This window comes from Dendrobates tinctorius, unplaced genomic scaffold (genome assembly GCF_039654945.1).
Source record: "Dendrobates tinctorius isolate UK_male_01 unplaced genomic scaffold, ASM3965494v1 ptg000075l, whole genome shotgun sequence".
NCBI lineage: Eukaryota > Metazoa > Chordata > Amphibia > Anura > Dendrobatidae > Dendrobates > Dendrobates tinctorius.
The window spans coordinates 19,586,584-19,606,444 of NW_027361743.1; the positions used below are offsets into that span (position 1 = coordinate 19,586,584).

The window sequence follows — 19,861 nt, forward strand, 5'->3', positions numbered from 1 at the left end:
CTGGACCGTTTCTCGTCGTCAGCTTCCTGCTGTGACGACGAGCAACGAGTGGAGCCGGGCGGGAGGACGCAGGATCGCCTGGTGTGACAGGTAAGTAGCGACCCCCCGTCTCCAGCGATGTCGCTGGTGAGATCTGCCTGTGTGGCAGCTCACTAGCGACCACTTAGCGATGTACCAGCGATCCTGACCGCGTCATATCGCTGGTCGGGATCGCTGGTACATCGCTAAGTGTGACAGTACCTTTAGCCTGAGGGGCAGTTCAGGGGCCCAGGTTCCTTATCGCCTGTTTTCCCATTGTTTCCCATGACAAAACCGCCTCCACCAACGCAACCATCTTGCACAGCACACTCATGCAGATCCGAAGAAGACGTGGAGATGGGCGTCTGAAACAATGAATCTCGAGAAGGAGGAGACATTATCTTCGGCAAGAAAGATTCTGGCTCATGTGGTATGGAAAAACATGCCTAGGAAAACTAGGCACGGGGCTGGAATCAGAGACTGCTTCGCTGTGTTGCTGAGGCAACCCAGGTGAGATAGCGTGTCGAGAGTTAAGTGGAGGCTGTCGCAGCAATCCCAGTACAACGAAGCTGTGGTCAGAAGTTGTCCAGGTAAGGGATAACCAGGATTCCCCTGTGGTGAAGAGGTCAATGAACTTCGTGAAGACCCTTGGGGCAGACGTGAAGCGAAGGAACCTCTAATGAGATTTGCAGATTGGGAAATGAAGGGAAGCATCTTGAATGTCCACAGAACAGATGAATTTTGTGGTTTCATAGTAGCAATCACTGAATGGAGGGACTCCATCATGAAGTGGCAAAGTCACACTTGCTTGTTCAGGAGCTTGTGGTCCAGGATACTAAGGCAGACAGAACCATCCTTTTTTGGAACCACAAATAGATTTGAGTAGAAACCTGAAAAACGCTCCTGAGCAGGAAAAGGCAGAAGGATGCTGGATTGAAGAATCCAGAAACCAGCAAGGGAGCAACCAGTCATGCGGAAGAAAATTTGTTTGACCTGGCTCGAGAGAGCTTGCTTTGATGGCTACGTGGTCGCTAGGAAGTAGCCGGCTTGGAGGGTCTCCTCTTTTACTTTTTGGGGATCATTTTAAAAAACAGACTGTACCATAAGAAAATGAATATATCGAGCTCTTATAAGCATCCTGCTGTGAAGGGGAGCGATCCCAGTGGTTGGAAACACCAGAGGACGAAAATTGAAGAAAGGATTGCATTTTCTGGTGGGGAGACGCTTGTTTGTGTGCTGGGTAAGAGAGGTACACTTCCCTTTGGTAGCGTCACAGATGATCCGATTCAGTCTGGTTCCAAACAGACGAAGACCCTGAAGACCCGTCTCCAAAGGGGACGTCAGGAGGATGTGGCTGGCACCGCGAGCGCGGTCGGCAGAGGACATCCGTGTCGAGGATGTATCCCATTTCTCCTGTGGTGGTGTCGGAATGCGGCCGGCAGCAGATAATGATGATGACAATGCGGGGAGGAAGTTGCGGGGCCCAGGGAGGTGAACGGTGAAAAGGTGCCAAAACCAGGCCAGCTAAAAAGGAGATTTAACATTCACCTTGCAAAGGGCATCGGCTGCGAACGTAGCCAAAACCCACAAACTGCTGGGCCCAAAATGAGCAAGGGATCTGGAGGAGCCCCCCAACCAAAATGGATCCGTGGTGAAGAGTAGTAATCTGGGAAGGAGTAGTAGAGAGAGAAGGGATATTAGTCTGGGGAAGGAGGGAGAATAAATGTCCTGTTGTGGTCCCGACTACATCTTCAAGTAACCCCAATTTTGGAAACTACACCTCTCGAAGAATTCACTTAGGGGTGTAATGAGCATTTTTACCCATAAAGTGATTCACAGAATTGTATAACATTGGGCTGATAAATGGAAAATAGCCATTTTTTTCCACTAAAATTTTTAATTTTCAAAAGGGATAATAAGAAAATTAACAGTACAGTAGTATTTGTTACGCAAATTCTCCCGAGCACACCAATAACCCATATGTGGTTAAAACATACTTTTGAGGCTCAGTGCAAAGCTCAGAAGTGAAGAAGTGCCATATTGGAGTTCAGAATTTGCTGGAATGGTTTGAGTGTGCCATGTCATATGGGCAGAGCCTTTGAGGTGCCAGAATAACAGAACCCCTCCATAAGTGACCCCACTTTACAAACTACACCCTCCAATGAATTAATCTAGGGGTGCAGTGAGCATGTTGACATCACATTATAATTTATAAAATTGGGCGGTGAAGAAAAACTAATTACATTTTTACCACTAAAATGTTGTTTTAACTCCAACGTTTTCAATTTTATAAGGGCTAATTAATAGGAAAAAATGGACCACACAATTTGTTGTGCAATTTCTCCTGAGCGGGCCAATACCCTTGTACTCAGGAAATACTTTTCAGGGACAGTGGAAAAAGCACCATATCATATGCAGGTTTTGCAGTTACCGTTTGCGGATGCCATGACTCTCTGGAAGAGCCCCTGAGATGCCAGAACAGCAGAACACCCCAATAAATGACCCCATTTAACAAACTACACCTCTCACTTAATTCATTTAAGGGTGCAGTGATCATATGAATACCATGAGTGTGTCACAAAATGTTATATCATTGGGCAGTGAAAAAAAAAATAACAGATTTTCCAAACATTGTTTTAGCCACAGATTTACATTTTCACACAGGGAAAAGGGTAAAAATGGCACCAATGTGACAATATTCCATAGTAGCTGCACAGTACTGATTAGCCACATGGTGAGACTCAGAAGGGAAGGAGCACTATTTGAATCTTTGAGAACAAATTTTCATTGAATAGTTTGTGGACTCCATATACAGAGTGCCAAAAACATGGATTTTTGTGAGTACTCACCGTAAAATCCTTTTCCCCGAGACGCTCATTGGGGGACACAGATACTGTGGGTGTATGCTTCTGCCACTAAGTGAAAAAAAGAGGTTAGCTCCTCCGCAGTATACACCCTCGCCCCTATTGCGGGCGAAAATCAGTTTGGTGCCAAAGCAGTAGGAGGACAACAAATCAGCCTTAATACAGGTACAACATGTCCAAAGGAAAACACCACCCTTATATCAAATAAGTAAACACATATTCATTTAAACAAGAGCCAACTAGCTAATAGGGTGGGTGCTGTGTCCCGCAATGAGCGTCTCGGAGAAAAGGATTTTACGGTGAGTACTCACAAAAATCCATGTTTCTCCTTCGTCTCATTGGGGGACACAGATACTGTGGGACGTCCTAAAGCAGTCCCTGGGTGGGAGATTGACTAACCGAACCAAGCTACATGCACCTCCTGTTTAAAGGTGCGCCACCGTTGCTTGGAGAATCCTTCTACCCAGGCTTGCATCCGCTGAGGCCTGAGCATGGATATTATGTTTGGCAAATGTGTGCAGGCTGGCCTTGCAAACCTGTTCCGTCAAGCCTGATGCCGAAGCGCCCAAGAGGCGCCCACCGCCCGGGTAGAGAGCGCTCTGATCCCTGCTGGAATCGGCGTGCCTCTAATGCAGTAGGACTCCTGAATAGTCAAACGAATCCATCTGGCTATGGTCGACTTTGAGGCGAGTCCCTTCCTGCGTTCTTCAGGGAGCACGAACAGCGTGTCCGTCTGAGTAAAGGGTGCCGTCCGCGACACGTACCTCCGGAGGGCTCTTACCAGGTCTAACGTGTGAAGAGCCTTCTTCCACACGGTGCACCGGTGCTGAACAAAATGAAGGCAAAACAACATCTTCATTGATGTGAAAAAGAGGACACGACCTTCGGCAGAAAAGGAGGGGCTGGTCTGAGGACCACCTTATACCTATGGAAAGTGAGGAACGGAGCTCAGCAGGATAGAGCCGCCAGCTCTGAAACCCGCCTGATGGAAGTGATGGCCACTAGGGGAACAACTTTCCAGGAAAGGTACCTCAAAGCGATATCCTGAAGCGGTTCCAATGGAGCTTTCTGCAGAACACTTAGGACCATGTTTAGAACCCATGCGTCCTTCGGCGCCATATAGGGAGGTATCAAGTGGGACACTCTCCGGATGAAAAGTTTTCACCTGCAAATTGGTAGCAACCCTGCACTGGAACAGGCCGGATAAGGCAGACATTTGTTTCCTGCGGAAACCTGGGGCAAAGCCCGAGTCTAATGCTCTACCGACTGAGCTATCCGGGCTCTCTGAGCCCGACTGGAGAAAAACCAAGATGTTGGAGATCGAGAATCTTAGCGGAGAAACACAGCGGCCTCGACATCAAGCAAAGAACACCTTCCAGGTGTGGTGGTAAATTCATGCTGAAGCATGCCTCTGGGCGCTAATCGTTGTAGCGACCACCTTGCTCCCGAACCCTGCCTGGGTTAGAATCCAAGATTCAACGGCCCTGCCGTCAAACACAGGGTCCCTGAGTTCGGGTGGCAAATTGGCCCTTGAGACGGTAGATCTGGGCACTCTAGCAGGCGCCCAGGAAGTCGGTGAGCAGCTGCCTTAGATCTGCGTACCACACTTGACGGGGCCAGTCTGGGGCCAGCAGAATCGCCGGCCCCCCTTCCGTCTTGATCCCTTTGCTGACTCTCGGGAGTAGTGGCAGTGGGGGAAATAGATATGGGAGGTGAAAATGGTTCCATGGCAGAACCAACGCGTCCACAGCGAATGCCTGCGGGTCCCTGGCCCGAGCGACATGTGTGGGCACCTTGGCATTCACTCTGGAAGCCATCAGGTCCACATCCGGAGCTCCCCACAGTTGACAAATCTGTTGAAGAACTTCGGGATGTAGAGACCACTCTCCGGATGCAAGACCCTGCCGGCTGAGGAAGTCTGCCGCCCAATTTTCCACGCCCGGGATGTGGACAGCCGAAATCACCAAGTGGTTTGCTTCGGCCCACTGAAGAACGTGCTCCACCTCGCGCATGGTTGTTCTGTTGCAGGTGCCCACCTGACGAATAATGTAAACCACCGCCGTGGCGATGTCCGATGGAATCCGGACGGGGCGGCCTGCTAGAAAGTGATGAAACTTCTGCAGAGCCAGCCAAATTGCTCGTATCCCCAATAAGTTGATCGGGAGGCGTGCCTCCTGTGGCGACCATCATTTCTGGGTTGTGTGGCGGCGAAACACCGCTCCCCAACCGAGGAGACTGACGTCGATTGTCATTATCAGCCCATGACATGGGGGGAAAGGTTTCCCCTAGGCCAGAGAGGAACTGGTTATCCACCATCCGAGCGACTGCCTGACTTGAGAGGACAGTATGCACCGCCGATTGAGCGTGAAAGGATTCTTGTCCCAGGCTGACACGAGGCGTGCTGCAGGGGGTGAAGGATGGAACTAGACGAAAGGTATGGCTGCCACCGTTTTCTCTAGGATCCTTATCGCGGATCGGATGGTATGAGGGACTGGTTGGCGTAGTGTCCGGACTCCCTGCCGGAGACTAGCACCTTTTCCTGAGGGAGAATTATCAACCCTCAGCAAGTGTCGAAGATCATTCCTAGGAAGGAGATCCTCTGAGCTGGCACAAGGGATGATTTCTTTGCATTGACCAACCATCTAAGCGGCAAGAGTATCTAGCGTGATGTTGACACCTTCCTCACATGCCCGTATTGACGGGCCCTTGACCAAAAGGTCGTCCAGATAAGGCAAGACGACTATGCCTTGAGAATGCAGTGTGGCCCTGACAATTACCATAACCTTTGTGAACACTCTGGGAGCCGTGACTAGCCCGAAGGGTAGCGCTACGAACTGAAAATGCTGAACGCTGATGGCGAAGCGTAACCGCCTCTGATGAGGAGGAAAAAATGGGAATATGCAGAAATGCGTCCTGGCTGTCAATTGAGGCCAAGTATTCTCACTGCTCCATGACCGCTATGACTAAACGGAGAGACTCCATCCGGAAATGTCTGATCCTGATGAATTTGTTCAGAAGCTTTAGGTCCAAAACAGGCCTGACAGACCCGTCCTTTTTGGGAACCGCAAAAAGGTTGGAATAGAACCCCTGAGCTCTTCCGTGTTCCGGCACTGGAACAATGACTCCGTTGTGCAGGAGCGACTTGATGGCTCCTAATAGAGCCCTTACCAGGGTATCCACCCTGGGAAGCCGGGAAAGAAAAAACCATCTTGTAGGGTATCTGACAAATTCTATTTTGCAACCTGAGGACACCAATTCTTTTACCCATGCGTCGTGAGCGATGTTGGCTCAGACGTGGTGAAAACAGAGTAGGCGGCCGCCCACTTTGCTGGTGTCGTCTGGTAAAGACCTCGAGTCATCTGGCCGATGATCCTTAGGATCTGGGTCCCCTCGATCTGGCCTGTTGAGCACGCATTCTCCCCAATGGGTTGGCTCTATATGACCTGCCGCTCCCTATCCTGGTTGGGGCGGCCTGAGGTGGCAGAATTGGGCCCCGTAGTCCACTCGGAGTCTTTTAACGCATGACCCCGGACCGGTCTCCTATTTGGGTCCCGGACCAGACTCAGGCTGCTTAGCAGCCGCCACCTGACCAATGCCGTCACGCCCGGCCTAGAATGGCCGGTGGCACTGCGAAAGGCCCGAAAACGTGCCTGAACCGGGTGACGAAAAAACGATTTAACCTTCTGTTGAGGGAGAAACCCGCTCTTTCCTCCTGTGGAGTCGGAGATAAGTTGATCCAAAAATAAGCGGCCGCACTGATAAGGCAGGGAAGTCAAGGACTTCTTGGAAGTAGAATCGGCCCGCCATGTCCTCAACCATAGGGCTCTTCAGATAGAGATTGCATTAGCGGCAGCAAGTGCTGAACAATTGGCCGCATCCAAAGACGCATTCATTACATAATCTCCGGCTATCGTTATCTGACATGTGACCTCCGAGATCTCTGCAGGTAGATCCTGCTACTGCGCGACCTTGTTTAATGTTTCTGACTATGATATCATAGCCTTGGCTACCCAAGTTGCTGCGAACGAGGGAGCGAGTGCAGACCCCGACGCCTCATATACTGAACGAGCTAGGCTCTCAATAAGGCAGTCCATGGGATCTTTAATCGAGGAAACCCTAGGGACAGATAACAGGGTTTTAGTGGCCAGGCGTGAAACCGTAGGATCCACTATCGGGGATTCCATCCATTGTTTACGGAGGTCCGGAGCAAACGGATAACGCGTTTCGAGTGCCTTTTAACCCGAGAAAAACGCAGTTTTGGACGTTCTCTGTGCCGCTGCACTATGTCCTCAAACTCAGGGTGAGAGGAAAAAGTTCTGTGCGGCCACTTCACTCGTTTACATGCCACTTTATGCCCTGTAGCTGCTGCGGTATCATCCTCAATCCCCAGGGTCTGATTGATGGCTTCTATGAGGCTGTCCACTGTTTCACGTGACTCTGGAGTGTCCAGGTCAATGGGCTCGTCTGAGTCGCAATCTGAGGTCTGCTCGCTATCAACCACTGGTGACGGGGAGCGAGAAGCAGATCTTACGGATGCCGAAGGCACCGGATGGACTGGGCGACACCGTGTGGATTCGTTTCCCCCGGGTCTGCCTGGAGTGAGGGCGGTCCCTGCAGGCCGGAGGTTCCTGTGAGGTGGAGGTTCCCTCTAAAGGCGGCGAGACACTGTCCCTGCCCCTATCTGGGGCTTGAAGGGATTCTATTGCTCTCATAAGCGACGCCATGTACTGTGACAGTAATCGGGCCCACTCCGGGGGATTTGACACATTGGTCGCGGTCGCAGGGGAGGGCTCCTGGGCGCGTTTGGATTCGCAGGCTTCGCATAAACGCTTGCTCTGCGCCCCCGCGGAAACGCAGCCCGACAAGAGATGCATGCCGCGTAAAAGAACGTGTGCGTCTTTGCTTTTTTCGGACATGCTTTATCTGTCCGCTGCTGGGGATATGGGGAAGAGATAGCCCCTCGTTTTTCCCTATAGCGTGGTCTCTCGGGCAGCACTTACCCCAGTCCTGCGCCCCCCGACCTGGATGCTTCATTTAAATCGCGCGCCGACATCTGTGGCGCGCACCAGCCTGTAAAATCACTCTAGGCGCGCTACTCCCACTTTGCGGCCTAGCCCGTGCTCCGAAGCCTCGATTTTTACCGCCGCCGAGCGCGGGGCGGGCTGCCGGAAGTGACATGCGGCCCCGAGGGCGGAACTTCCTGCCGCGGCCTAGCTCCGGCCTCAATTTTTCCCCTACCCGACCGGGGTGGGTGGGGGGGCGCGGCACCAAAAAATGGCACTACTGACCGGCGCAGCGTTCCTGTCCTGACGGATCCAGCCCTTCTCTTGCATGGCTAGTGGACGCCGCGAGGCGTGCTGCGGCTGTGGGCTCCAGCCCGAAATCTTCGCAGGAGCCCTCCCCGACCCTCTCCTCACCGATGATCCTCTTCAGCCTGAGCGCAGGTATGTGAGGGGGTCTTTGATAAAAAATAGGACGGTGCAGGCACCCTAGCTCCATCTAACCCCTTCAGGGGGTGAGGAGAGGGACCGTCCGCCACCTTGCAGCACCGCCGTCTAGCGTTGGTGGAGCAGTGGGGGCCGCACAGACTAGTCTTGTGCCTCTGTGCAAGCTCATGGTTTCAATACCTAGGGGTGGACAGGACTAAGTCTGGCATAATGTCCCACGTCGCGGGAAAGGATACGTGGAGGGATACTCGCACGTGCTCGCCCGTTGATGGTTTGGGGAAATCGGATCCTTTCAATAGGATGCGTTGCCCCTGTCTCATCTTCATAAAATAACAAACAAAAATAGAAGTCTGGGGAAAGTCCCAGATATGTCCCTCGGTGCGGGAAAGTATACGCGGAGACGATACTCAACGCGTGCTCGCCCGTTGATGGTTTGGGGAGATCGGACCCTTTCACTAGGATCCGTCGCCCCTGTCTCATCTTCATAGTAAACTAGAAAAAAATAGTCTGGAGAGATCCAGACTGTGTGTGCCTCCATATGACACTAAGCAAAAAACTGATTTCCGCCCGCAATAGGGGCGAGGGTGTATACTGCGGAGGAGGAGCTAACCTCTTTTTTTCACTTAGTGTCAGCCTCCTAGCGGCAGAAGCATACACCCACAGTATCTGTGTCCCCCAATGAGACGAAGGAGAATAGCAGAATCCCCCTTCAAGTGACCTCATTTTGGGAATTAGACCACTCTGGGAATTTGTCTACAGGTGTAGTGATGATTTTGACTCCATGGGTGCTTTCCAGAAACAAGCATCAGTGGATGTTGCTTAGTGAAAATTGCAAATCTGCCGTTGTAGGGCCCAGCTTATGCTTATGGAGAGTTGCAAGAGGGCTCTCATCGCTACAGAAATGCCAAACATGTAAGCGCTCAGCGTAGAGTACAGGATAAAAGTGAGCCGAGCCTTACTGCGATTTTTGGGAGGCAGAATGAACAAATCAACCCTTTCTAATCCAATTCAGGAATTGTTTTTTGGTGTTTTTTATGCTATTGCACGTGTGGTAAAATTCATAAGGCAGCTTTGTTCCTCATGTCAGTACATTACAGTGATCTCACATTTAATTTTTTTATGTTTCTGCGCTTTTATACAAAAAAAATTTTTAGAAAAAAATTATTTTTGCATCACTATATTCTGAGAGCTATAACTTTTTTTTATTGTTACACTGAGCTTTACTGCAGCTTGTTTTTGGCGAAACAAGAATGGTGTTTTCAGCTTTCACATTTTTATTTGCATTCGTCTTTTTGATTGCGTTTTATTCCATTTTTTGTTCGACAGTATGATGGAAAAGTACAGTTTTTTTGCCAGATTTTTTTTTATGGTGTTCACTGAAGGGTTTAACTACTGTAACAGTTTTTTAGGTTGGGCTGTTCCAGTGATACCAAATATGTGTACTTTTTGCTTTTTACATATATATACGTATTTATTGGTATAATATTTTTTCATTTTTTGTGTGATTTTTTTATTTTCAATATTTTTACAATTTTTTTAACGTTTTTATTTAGTCCCTCCATGTAGGGCAGGGGTGGAGAACCTTTTTTCTGCCGAGGGCCATTTGGATTTTTATAATAGCGTTCGGGGGCCGTATAAAATTATTAATAATGATAAGCGAGAGTACTCGATCGGGTTTTCCCGAGCATGCTCGGGTGTCCTCCAAGTATTTTGGCGTGCTCGAAGATTTAGTTTATGTCGACAGTGCAGCCATCTCCCCAGTGCACCCGTTTCCCCAATGCACCCGCTTCCCCAGTGCAGCCATCTCCTCAGTGCACCCGTTACCCCAGGGCTGCCATCTCCTCAGTGCACCCTTTTCCCCAGTGCAGCCATCTCCTCAGCGCAGCCATCTCCTCAGTGCACCCGTTTCCCCAGCGCAGCCATCTCCTTAGTGCACCCGTTTCCCCAGAGCAGCCATCTCCTCAGTGCACCTGTTTCCCCAGTGTAGCCATCTCCTCAGGGCACCCGTTTCCCCAGGGCACCCATCTCCTCAGTGCACCTATCTCCCTAGTGCAGCCATCTTCTCAGTGCACCCGTCTGCCCAGTGCAGCCATCTCCTCAGTGCACCCGTTTCTCCAGTGCAGCCATCTCCTCAGTGCACCCACTTCCCCAGTGTAGCCATCTCCTCAGGGCACCCGTTTCCCCAGGGCACCCATCTCCTCAGTGCACCCATCTCCCTAGTGCAGCCATCTCCTCAGTGCACCCGTTTTCCCAATGCAGCCATCTCCTCAGTGCACCAGTCTCCTCAGTGCACCCTCCGCTCATCCCCCCCCAGACGCTCATTCTAAACCCCCCCAAGCGCTCATTGCCACCCCGCCGCTCTTTCTCCTCCCCCTGGCTCACCTGTGGCTTGGTTAGACTCCGGTCCGTTCCTTGCTGCTGCTTCTTCTTCCTGTTTGTGTGTGAGCGCACGGTCACGTGGTACCGCTCATTAGGTTCATGAATATGGGCGCCACGCCTATGAGGGGAGTGGCGTCCATATTCATGATCTTAATGAGCGGTACCACGTGACCGCGCACTAACACAGGAAGAGCAGGACCATAAGAGCTGCAGCACAGGCACAGCTGAAGGAGGTGAGTATGATGGGGGGCAAATGGGGCCCTGCTGAGCACAATACTGCTGCACCTCTTAGGCTAAGTGCACACGTACCGGAACTCTCGCGGAAATTACCGCGAGAATTCCGGAATTCCATTCCGCGAGAAAATCGCATTTTAAATTCCCGCGATTTTCCCGCGGAAAAACTAGCATTTTGCAAGCGTATTTAGCTTGCAAAATGCTAGCGTTTTCCAAGCGATCTGGAGCATCGCTTGGAGAATTCATTGACAGGTTGGTCACACTCGTCAAACATAGTGTTTGAAGAGTGTGACCAACTTTTTACTACTGAGGCTGCCTATGCAGCCTCAGTAGTAAAAGATAGAATGTAAAAAAAAATAAAAAATGGTGTTATTCTTACCTTCCGACGTCCGGCGCAGCCGTTCCCAGTAATCCTTTGCGAAAATGCCCGCGATGACTTCCGTTCTCGCGGGATCGCGATGTCTCGCGGTAATTCGCAATGACGTCGCGCAAATGACCGCGAGACTTTGCGATCCCGTGAGAACGGACGCCATCGCGGGCATTTTCGCAAAGGCTTACTGGGACCGGGAGCGTGGAGAGAGGCGGGAAGGCTGCGCGGGACGCCGGAAGGTGAGAATAACAATATTTTTTATTTTAAATTCTATTTTTTACAGGGATATGGTACCCAAAGCCCGGAGGAGAGTCTCCTCTCCTCCGGACCGTGGGTACCATCCGGAAATGTTCTGCTTACTTTCCGCATGGTGTGCACAGCCACATGCGGGAAGTAAGCGGAACAATGCATTCCTATGGGTGCGGGAATGAGCATGCTGCGTTTTTTACCTCGAAGCGATTCCGCCGCGGTAAAAACCGCAGCATTAGCACAGCATTGCGGAATGCCATAGGAATGCATGGGATGCTTATTTTTCGCGTTTTCTCGGCAAAATCGCGCGGTTAAAACCGCCGCGGAAACGCGAAAAAAACGCCACGTGTGAACTCAGCCTAAAAGGGTCCGCGGCCACAAAATAGGGAAAGTGGCTGCGGGCCACACAGGATGATATGGCGGGCCGTATACGGCCCGCGGGCTGGACGTTCCCCACCACGGATGTTGGGAAATAATGCATTGCAATACATTATACTTGTCAGTATTATACTGATGTAATGCCAGCAGCATAGCCTAAAAGGTATTATTTAGCGGGGGGTGTCGATTTGACTGGAGAGGAAGCCTCCTCAATCTCTCTGCCTTCCAAATGCTGCAACCATATTGATCAGAACATTTAGAAGATTAAATAGCTGGGGGTGGTGCAGTCGTTTAAGCCAAGTTTCCAGGCACGGTGCTGCGGGCCCTGCTCCTGTGCCTGAGTGATCGCTGGGACTTACCAGCACGTCTATTTACGGGAATGCACTGCATAATAGGACTTACCATTACGTCAAATGTCAAGAAGGAGTTGCAGTTGGCTATAGATTCAAGGATGGCACACAAAAAATACATTTTCCCCAGGTTTTTGTTTTTCAGAACCTTCTATATTTTACTATGACTTATTATTTTTTTTTACATTGAAAATCACTCACTCAGCTATAGCGCACTGCAAGAACTTACAATTGCGATAACGGTGGATCTCACACTTGGTGGATAGTATGTAGGAAAAATTTTGGAAGTGGGGTGGGTGCCTTGTCTTCAGGCTAAAGAGGAACTAAAAGCTTTTGCTTTGTTACATTACTCTTACTTACATGGTTCTCGAAAGGACCTTACTCCTCCATATCCATTGTGTTACAAATGTACATACAGTATCTATTCTGTACTATACACTTCTGTACACTATGGTCTTCTAAGGACTAAGCTCACGTAGTTTTGTTGGCACACATTGTGAAGAACCTAAAGGCACCAACAACAAATGAGCCCTGTGTACATCTCACCTGAACATGGAATGTAATATTCGTTAAGAAAGGAGTCACTTCAGTTTTATTAAAGTTAATGTCTGCAGGTTTTTGCTACTTCATCTGAGAGCAGTGTAACGTAGGCAAAGAGAAAATGAATCCAACGATGTATTACTTAGATTACTGGGTGCAGTTGTTCTGACACAATCAAAGCTTTTAGATTTAGAATGCAGCAGAGCTGAGGAAGCTGCCCCCGCCCACACCACAGCTAACTCCGCCCACACCAGGCTCTGTATACAATGTCCAGACAGTGAGCTGCTTATCACAGTAGGGGGCATTGCCAGACTATTCTGGCAATGTTAATCTCGTCACAGTTAGTAAACAACAGCAGCACTTTGACAAGTGACACATCCCTGAATTCTGTGTTTCAGCCTCTATCTTCTGCTATCTTCAGATTACATAGCAACAACTTATTATTATTATTACCTGGGCAGCACGGTGGCTCAGTGGATAGCACTGCAGCCTTGCAGCGCTGGAGCCCTGGGTTCGAATCCCAGCAAGGGCGACATCTGCAAAGAGTTTGTATGTTCTCCCCGTGTTTGCGTGTTTCCCACATTCCAAAAACATACTGACAGGAAATTTAGATTGTGAGCCCCATCTGGGACAGTGATGATAATGTGTGCAAACTGTAAAGCGCTGCGGAATAATGTTAGCGCTATATAAAAATAAAGATTATTATTATTTATTATTATTATGCATTTATATAGCGCCATTTATTCCATGGCGCTTTACATGTGAAAAGGGAAATATTGACAAGTATAATAAATATGTGTAAGACAAGGGACACACAAGTACATAAGGAGAGGGGACCCTGCCTGCGAGGGCCCACAGTCTACAGGGGATGGGTGAGGATACAGTAGGAGAGGGTAGAGCAGGTCGGGCGGTGGTTCAGTAGACCGAGGATCAACTTGCTGACAAATTCCATGTAATAGTTGAATTCAAAGGCTGTAACAAAAGTATGTTACTATTTATCTTCCTTTAATCCAGAAATAATAACGATTAAGGTTTTTGTGCAGAGTCGAAAAAGTCCAGGCAGTACACATAAACATAAGCCTATGAATGAATGAAGTGGTTGTTCATGTGGCCTATATATAAGCGGTGAATAGTCTGTATTCAACATTACACAGCTCTGCTCAGAGATTTTCAATGTTTAAAAAGAAATTATAAAAAAAAATAAATGTTGAGTTGGTCGCTTTTCAGTTACAATACCTTAAACTCTTTTGAGAAGAATTTTTAAAAGATTTTGGAGGTGTTCTAGGAATTTTTACCCATTCATCCAAAAAAGTATTTGTGAGGTCAGACAAGAAGCTCACAGTCTCCATTCTAGTTGCCAGGTGTGCAATAGGGTTGAGGTCAGGGCTCTGTGCGACCAGTAAAGTTCTTCCAAACTCGCCCAGCCATGTCTTTAAGGACCTTACTTTTTGTACTGGGGCAAAGTGATGCGGAACAGAAAAGGGCCTTTTGGAAATTCTATTGAAAGTCAATCCTGAGCCACCTCATCAATGCTGCAAGGGCATGTATACCAGCATCATGGAAGCAAACTGACCACTTTCTCTAAATCTGCGAGTCCAAAAGGTTGAAGAGACACATAAAAGAAATTCCCATATTTACAACTGTTCTGACACTTTCACACTCACATATTTCTACCAGATTGAGTTCCAAGAATCAGCAGCATACTAATCCATTTTGGCAAATTAACACTGACTCATGTGTTGCACAGAAGATCTGTAGTTCTCTAAGATGGAAAAACCTTCCTGCCGAATTCCTTAAAAAAAAACTACGGTAAATCTTTAAGAGGGGAATACCTTTAGACTGAATGTAAGAAGACACCAAAGCTTAACTATGTAACTCCATATACTTACTGGATAAGTGCAGCTCTCTCAAAGTACTTAACAGCCTTTTCACAAAACTTCTTGTCAATGTAGTAGGCTCCCAACCATTCAATCACCTCAATGTTTGATGGAAAATAGCGATAGGACTATAAAGAAAAAAGTGTATTTATTTATTTTTTTATAACAAAAGGAGCTAAATGCAATTCCAATATAATAATCTTAGCCAAAGGAATAATGAAGCAGTGACTGGTATCACATAAGCATGTACAGTATGAATGGTGCTCATGTATGGAAGTCATACACAAATGCAATGAAAAAAGAAATGCAAATCAACAAAACAATAGATGCTGGTACCTACTGCGGAAATGCCAGGTAGGCTATGGTTAAATCCTAACTCTGTAGGCTTTGATTCTGGCTGTGTCTGCACATAAACAGGTTAGGCTAGGTGTTCATATAAAGCAGGCAGCTCAGGGAAGCTGACCAGACTGGATGTGTTTTGAAGCTGGAAAAAGAGACAGGCCAGAATTCCTTTTTGAAAAGAGTCTGTACAGGCCTTTGTGCAAAGAACCACAAGCATCAGTGGTTGCTATGGACAGTAGCTGTTTTGTGTGATCGAGCTGGGGCTAGATCAGCCATGTATGAGGAGCCAGGGCCTGTTCTGTTTAGTTAACACCTGGACAAGGCTAGGGATTTATGTTTATGAATTTGTTCTGTTACTGTGCAACCTGTGGAAAGCAATAAAGACTCATATGTTTGGACCTAAGCTGCATTGCCTGTGTAAATGCTACTCAATGCCGAATGCCTATCAGAGTGAATCCCTACAATTGGTGGATGAAATGCGGGTGTGAAATCGCAGGGAGCACAGGCATTTGAAATGTAAGGATTGGATGTCCTAAGTTCTCCTCATGAGGCGGGGACCAGGGTGGTGCTATCGCTCGACGCAGCTAAGGCATTTCATACGGTTGAGTGGAGTTATCTTTTGAAGATTTTAGAAAGAATGGGGTTTGGCCCTAAGTTCTCGGCCCTCATTAAGCTACTCCATAATGGTCCATCAGCTAGGATTAGGGTCAATGGTGAGTTGTCTGGGGTGGTGGCGATGGGGAGGGCAACAAGACAGGGATGTCCTCTGTCGCTCCTCCTATTTGCCATCGCTATAGAACCCTTAGCATGTATTATTAGGGCCTCTAAGGAAGTGCGGGGATTTAGGGTGGGGGACCTGGACGACATGCTTCTGTATCTGGGGGATGCCTCTTCCTCTATTAGACTAGTTATGGCTATCCTTGAGGAATTTGGTAATTGGTCGGGCCTCCTTATAAATTGGAACAAATCGGTACTTATGCCTATAGACCCGTGTGTAGACACACAGAGGTTAGAGGAAACCAATATTAAACTGGTAACAGAATTTAAGTATCTGGGGATCAATGTTAGAGCTAAACCTGTTGACTATGTGCCTCTTAATCTGACACCCCTGTTAGATAGATTTGTAACTAAAATTGATGCATGATGTAGACTTCCCCTATCAGTTGTTGGGAGAGGAAATCTCATCAATATGGTTTTAATGCCCCAACTGCTCTATATACTCCACAACTCCCTGGTGTGGATCCCGGCATGGTGCTTTCAGAGGGCTCATAGGTTATTCAGACAATTACTTTGGGGAAAAAAAAGCAAGCTCGAATCCGTCTGGAGTACCTACAAAGAGAAAAAACAAATGGGGGGGCTGGCTATCCCGAATGCTTGGCTCTACTATCTGGCGGCTCAGATTCAGCAACTGAAGGGTTGGGATCAGTGTGGTGCACTGGAAAAAAATGGGCGACTGGCAATTCAGAATAGCCCCTGGAGCGTACCAATGTATATGGTAGATGCCCGGGGAGGAGGAAACAAATTATCTCAAGCTCCAACTCTGGCCATGATCTATAAGGTTTGGGATAGAGGAAAGCACCTGTTGGGTGGTTCTGATTGCTCTTTGTTTACACCATTGTGGCATAATCCTAGTCTCCTGGAATTTCAAACTTTAGAAGGGTGCTCTGATTGGGAGGCGTAGGGGGTGATGACCGTGGCACACATTCAGTCTAAAAATACATTAAAACAGTTTGAACAATTGCGCACTGAATTTGACATTCCCCATAGGTTTTTCTACAGATTTTTACATCTCCGGCATGCGTATGCAGCTCAAATCAAAACCAGAGATCTTAGTATAGACCCTAATCCCTTGACAACGTTGGTGGGGGACTTGGGCTCCAGAAGGGGACTGATTTCCTCCTTCTATAGAATACTTCTCAATGCATTCCACAATAAGTACCCCCTTTGCACAAAAGCTAGATGGGAGGAGGATGTTGGCCAAATCTCAGATGATCAATGGGACTGTGTGTTGAGTTCAGTGCCCTGTCTTTCGCTATCGGAGGCCCAGAGATTATCGCAGGTGTATCTAATACATAGGAAATATAAAACGCCTGCGTTCTTGCACAAAATCGTGATAAGGAGTGACTCGTGCTGCCCCCGATGTAGCCTACCTGATGCACACCTTATGCATATGTTCTGGGAGTGTCCTCGGCTTGGATGGTTCTGGAATAATGTTCTGAATACCTTGGCAAGAGTTTATGGTACAAGATTGCTCCCTGATCCAAAGGTCTGTGTATTGGGTATTATACCAGATGTTCTATATACAGCACGGAAAACTATTGCCTTGCACTGGAAGCAATCTGCACCCCCGACGGTGGAGGAGTTTATTAATAAAGTCAATAGTTCTATAAGGCTGGAAAAAGGAGTGTATATTAAAAGAAAAGCTATCGGAAAATTTGATAAAATCTGGAGCCCCTGGCTTAACACCCCGGGTTTGCCATCCCAAATTTTGCTGCTGGAGAATCTGTTCCCTATGCTTCGTTAATTATGGTACCTCTTATTCCCTCTTGGTTCCATATGATCTCTTGCTTTATGAATAGGTTTCATGACTATGTCTATTGCTCATTTTGTACTATGTGCCTGACTGTTCATAGTTCTTCGCTGTACAAGTCTTATCTTGTTTCATATTGTCCCCCTTAAAAATTGTTTTTTGCTTTTTTTTTGTGTGCGTTTCTCCCTTTTTTCTACTATACATTTATAGGTCACATTCTAAGGGACCCACGGTTATATTAGATATAATTTGATGATAGTGGGGGGGGGGGTTGGGTTGTGTCTAAGAGGTATGTCTTAAATCTGTATGTTAAAACGGTGTGTTCCTTGTCTCAATTTTGTAAGTTAAAACTGTTTAATAAAAATAATCTGATTTAAAAAAAAAAAAGATTGGATGTCCTGGCTAAAGGTGGCTAGAGCATTGCCGATGCGCTCTAAAAGCATGGAGGAGCTGTCAGGTTAGAAGGTGACATTGCCTCTGTGTTTTGGCGTTGCTGGTGCAGCTTGGTGGAGCGCTGAGAGACCTATCTTTAAGTGGATTTGTGAGAGGGAGAACCGTAGTTTACCACACTGAGGGCCGGTATAATGCAGCATTGGTCGGCACAACTCCTACTTTGCCTTCCCTGCCTGCAGTGCTAGTCCTTATTCTGGCAAGGGGCCTTAGACATGCTAGGTAATTGAACAGTGTCCAAGAGATGGGACTTCTGGATCCTGGGAGTTTGGTGACCCTGGCAAGGGCCACACTTCTGCATATGCTAGTCCCATGGAGATGCCAAAACCTATACTATGGCCCAGGTGGACATATGCACAGACTGTGGTTTCGTGTCCCACCAAGTGGGAGTGGTCAAGAACTTGTTGCATGCCTTTGTTATCGGACATGACTTTCCGTTGTTCTGGGACTTATGGGCTAAAGCTGTAGCACCCTGTAGTTTAGAATGTTGCGAAGAGTCGACTATGGCAGCAAGGTCACATGATGTAACTGACAGAAAATTTAGGAAACAAAAAAGCGCAAATAGGGTCTTATCTCACGGATTATTTCCAATCAATGACAGGGAGCTACTCACCTGATAGCGCAGTTTGAAAGCATGTAGAAATCAGCTGCTGCAGATCCACAGGTCGGTGAGACGACCACTCAGACAGGATATAATAGATAAATGTGGATATTATCCGTGCTGCTGTGACAAACCAATCCAGTTATAATACACTCTGGTGGTTTAGTCAACGTGTTTCAAAGTCTATGACTTCTTCAGGAAAATTACCACAGAGACATGTGAACCACAAACGCATCGAATAAACCACAGGAGTGTATTATAACTACAACTGGATTCGTTTGTCACAGCAGCGCGGATAATATCCACAATTATCTATTATATGATGTAACTGATGAAATTCTGACCCCAGGCCTCTCTTAAAGGGATCCTCGGTATGGAAGTTAGGGAAAATCCCTTGGCGCTCTGATTCTGACCCCAGGCTTCTATTAAAGTGATCATTGGTATGGAAGTCAGGGCAAATCCACTCAGCGCTCTGGTCCTGATCCCAGGCTTTCTTAAAGGGATCCCCGGTATGGAAGTGAGGGAAAATCCACTCAGCGCTCTGGTTCTGACCCAAGTCCCCTCTTAAAGGGATCCTCGGTACAGAAGTGAGGGAAAATCCACTCTACGCTTTGGTACTGACCCCAGGCCTCTCTTAAAGGGATCTCCGGTATAGAAGTTAGGATAAATCCCTCAGCGCTCTGATTCACCCCAGGCTCCTATTAAAGGGATTATTGGTATGGAAGTCAAGGCAAATCCACTCAGTGCTCTGGTTCTGATGCCAGGTCTCTCTTAAAGGGATCCCCAGTATGGAAGTTAGGACCGTTCCACTCAGCGCTCTGGTTCTGACTCCAGGCTGACGGGATGATGTAGGATATTAGGGGTAGTAGTCCGGTGGCTCTGGCTGACAGGATGATGTGGGATATTAGAGGTAGTAGTCCGGTGGCTCTGGCTGATGGGACGATGTGGGATATTAGAGGTAGTAGTCCTGTGGCTCTGGCTGACGGGATGATGCGGGATATTAGTGGTAGATGTCCGGTGGCTCTGGGTGACGGGATGATGTGGGATATTAGGGGTAGTAGTCCGGTGTCTCTGGCTGATGGGATGATGTGGGCTATTAGGGGTAGTAGTCCAGTGGCTCTGGCTGACGGGATGATGTGGGATATTAGGGGTAGTAGTCCGGTGTCTCTGGCTGATGGGTTGATGTGGGCTATTGGGGGTAGTAGTCCAGTGGCTCTGGCTGACGGGATGAT

General features: G+C 48.0%; 1 protein-coding gene across 3 annotated transcripts in view; it reads right to left on the minus strand.

The window, feature by feature from the left end:
* The window catches only part of IFT88 (intraflagellar transport 88), a 141,777-nt gene that overhangs the window by 41,563 nt on the left and 80,353 nt on the right, over positions 1–19,861 (minus strand). For all 3 annotated transcript variants that reach the window (XM_073583056.1, XM_073583055.1, XM_073583057.1), the window contains one exon: positions 14,719–14,834. In XM_073583056.1, the coding sequence (XP_073439157.1) occupies positions 14,719–14,834 (116 nt within the window). The remainder of the gene's footprint in view (positions 1–14,718; positions 14,835–19,861) is intronic.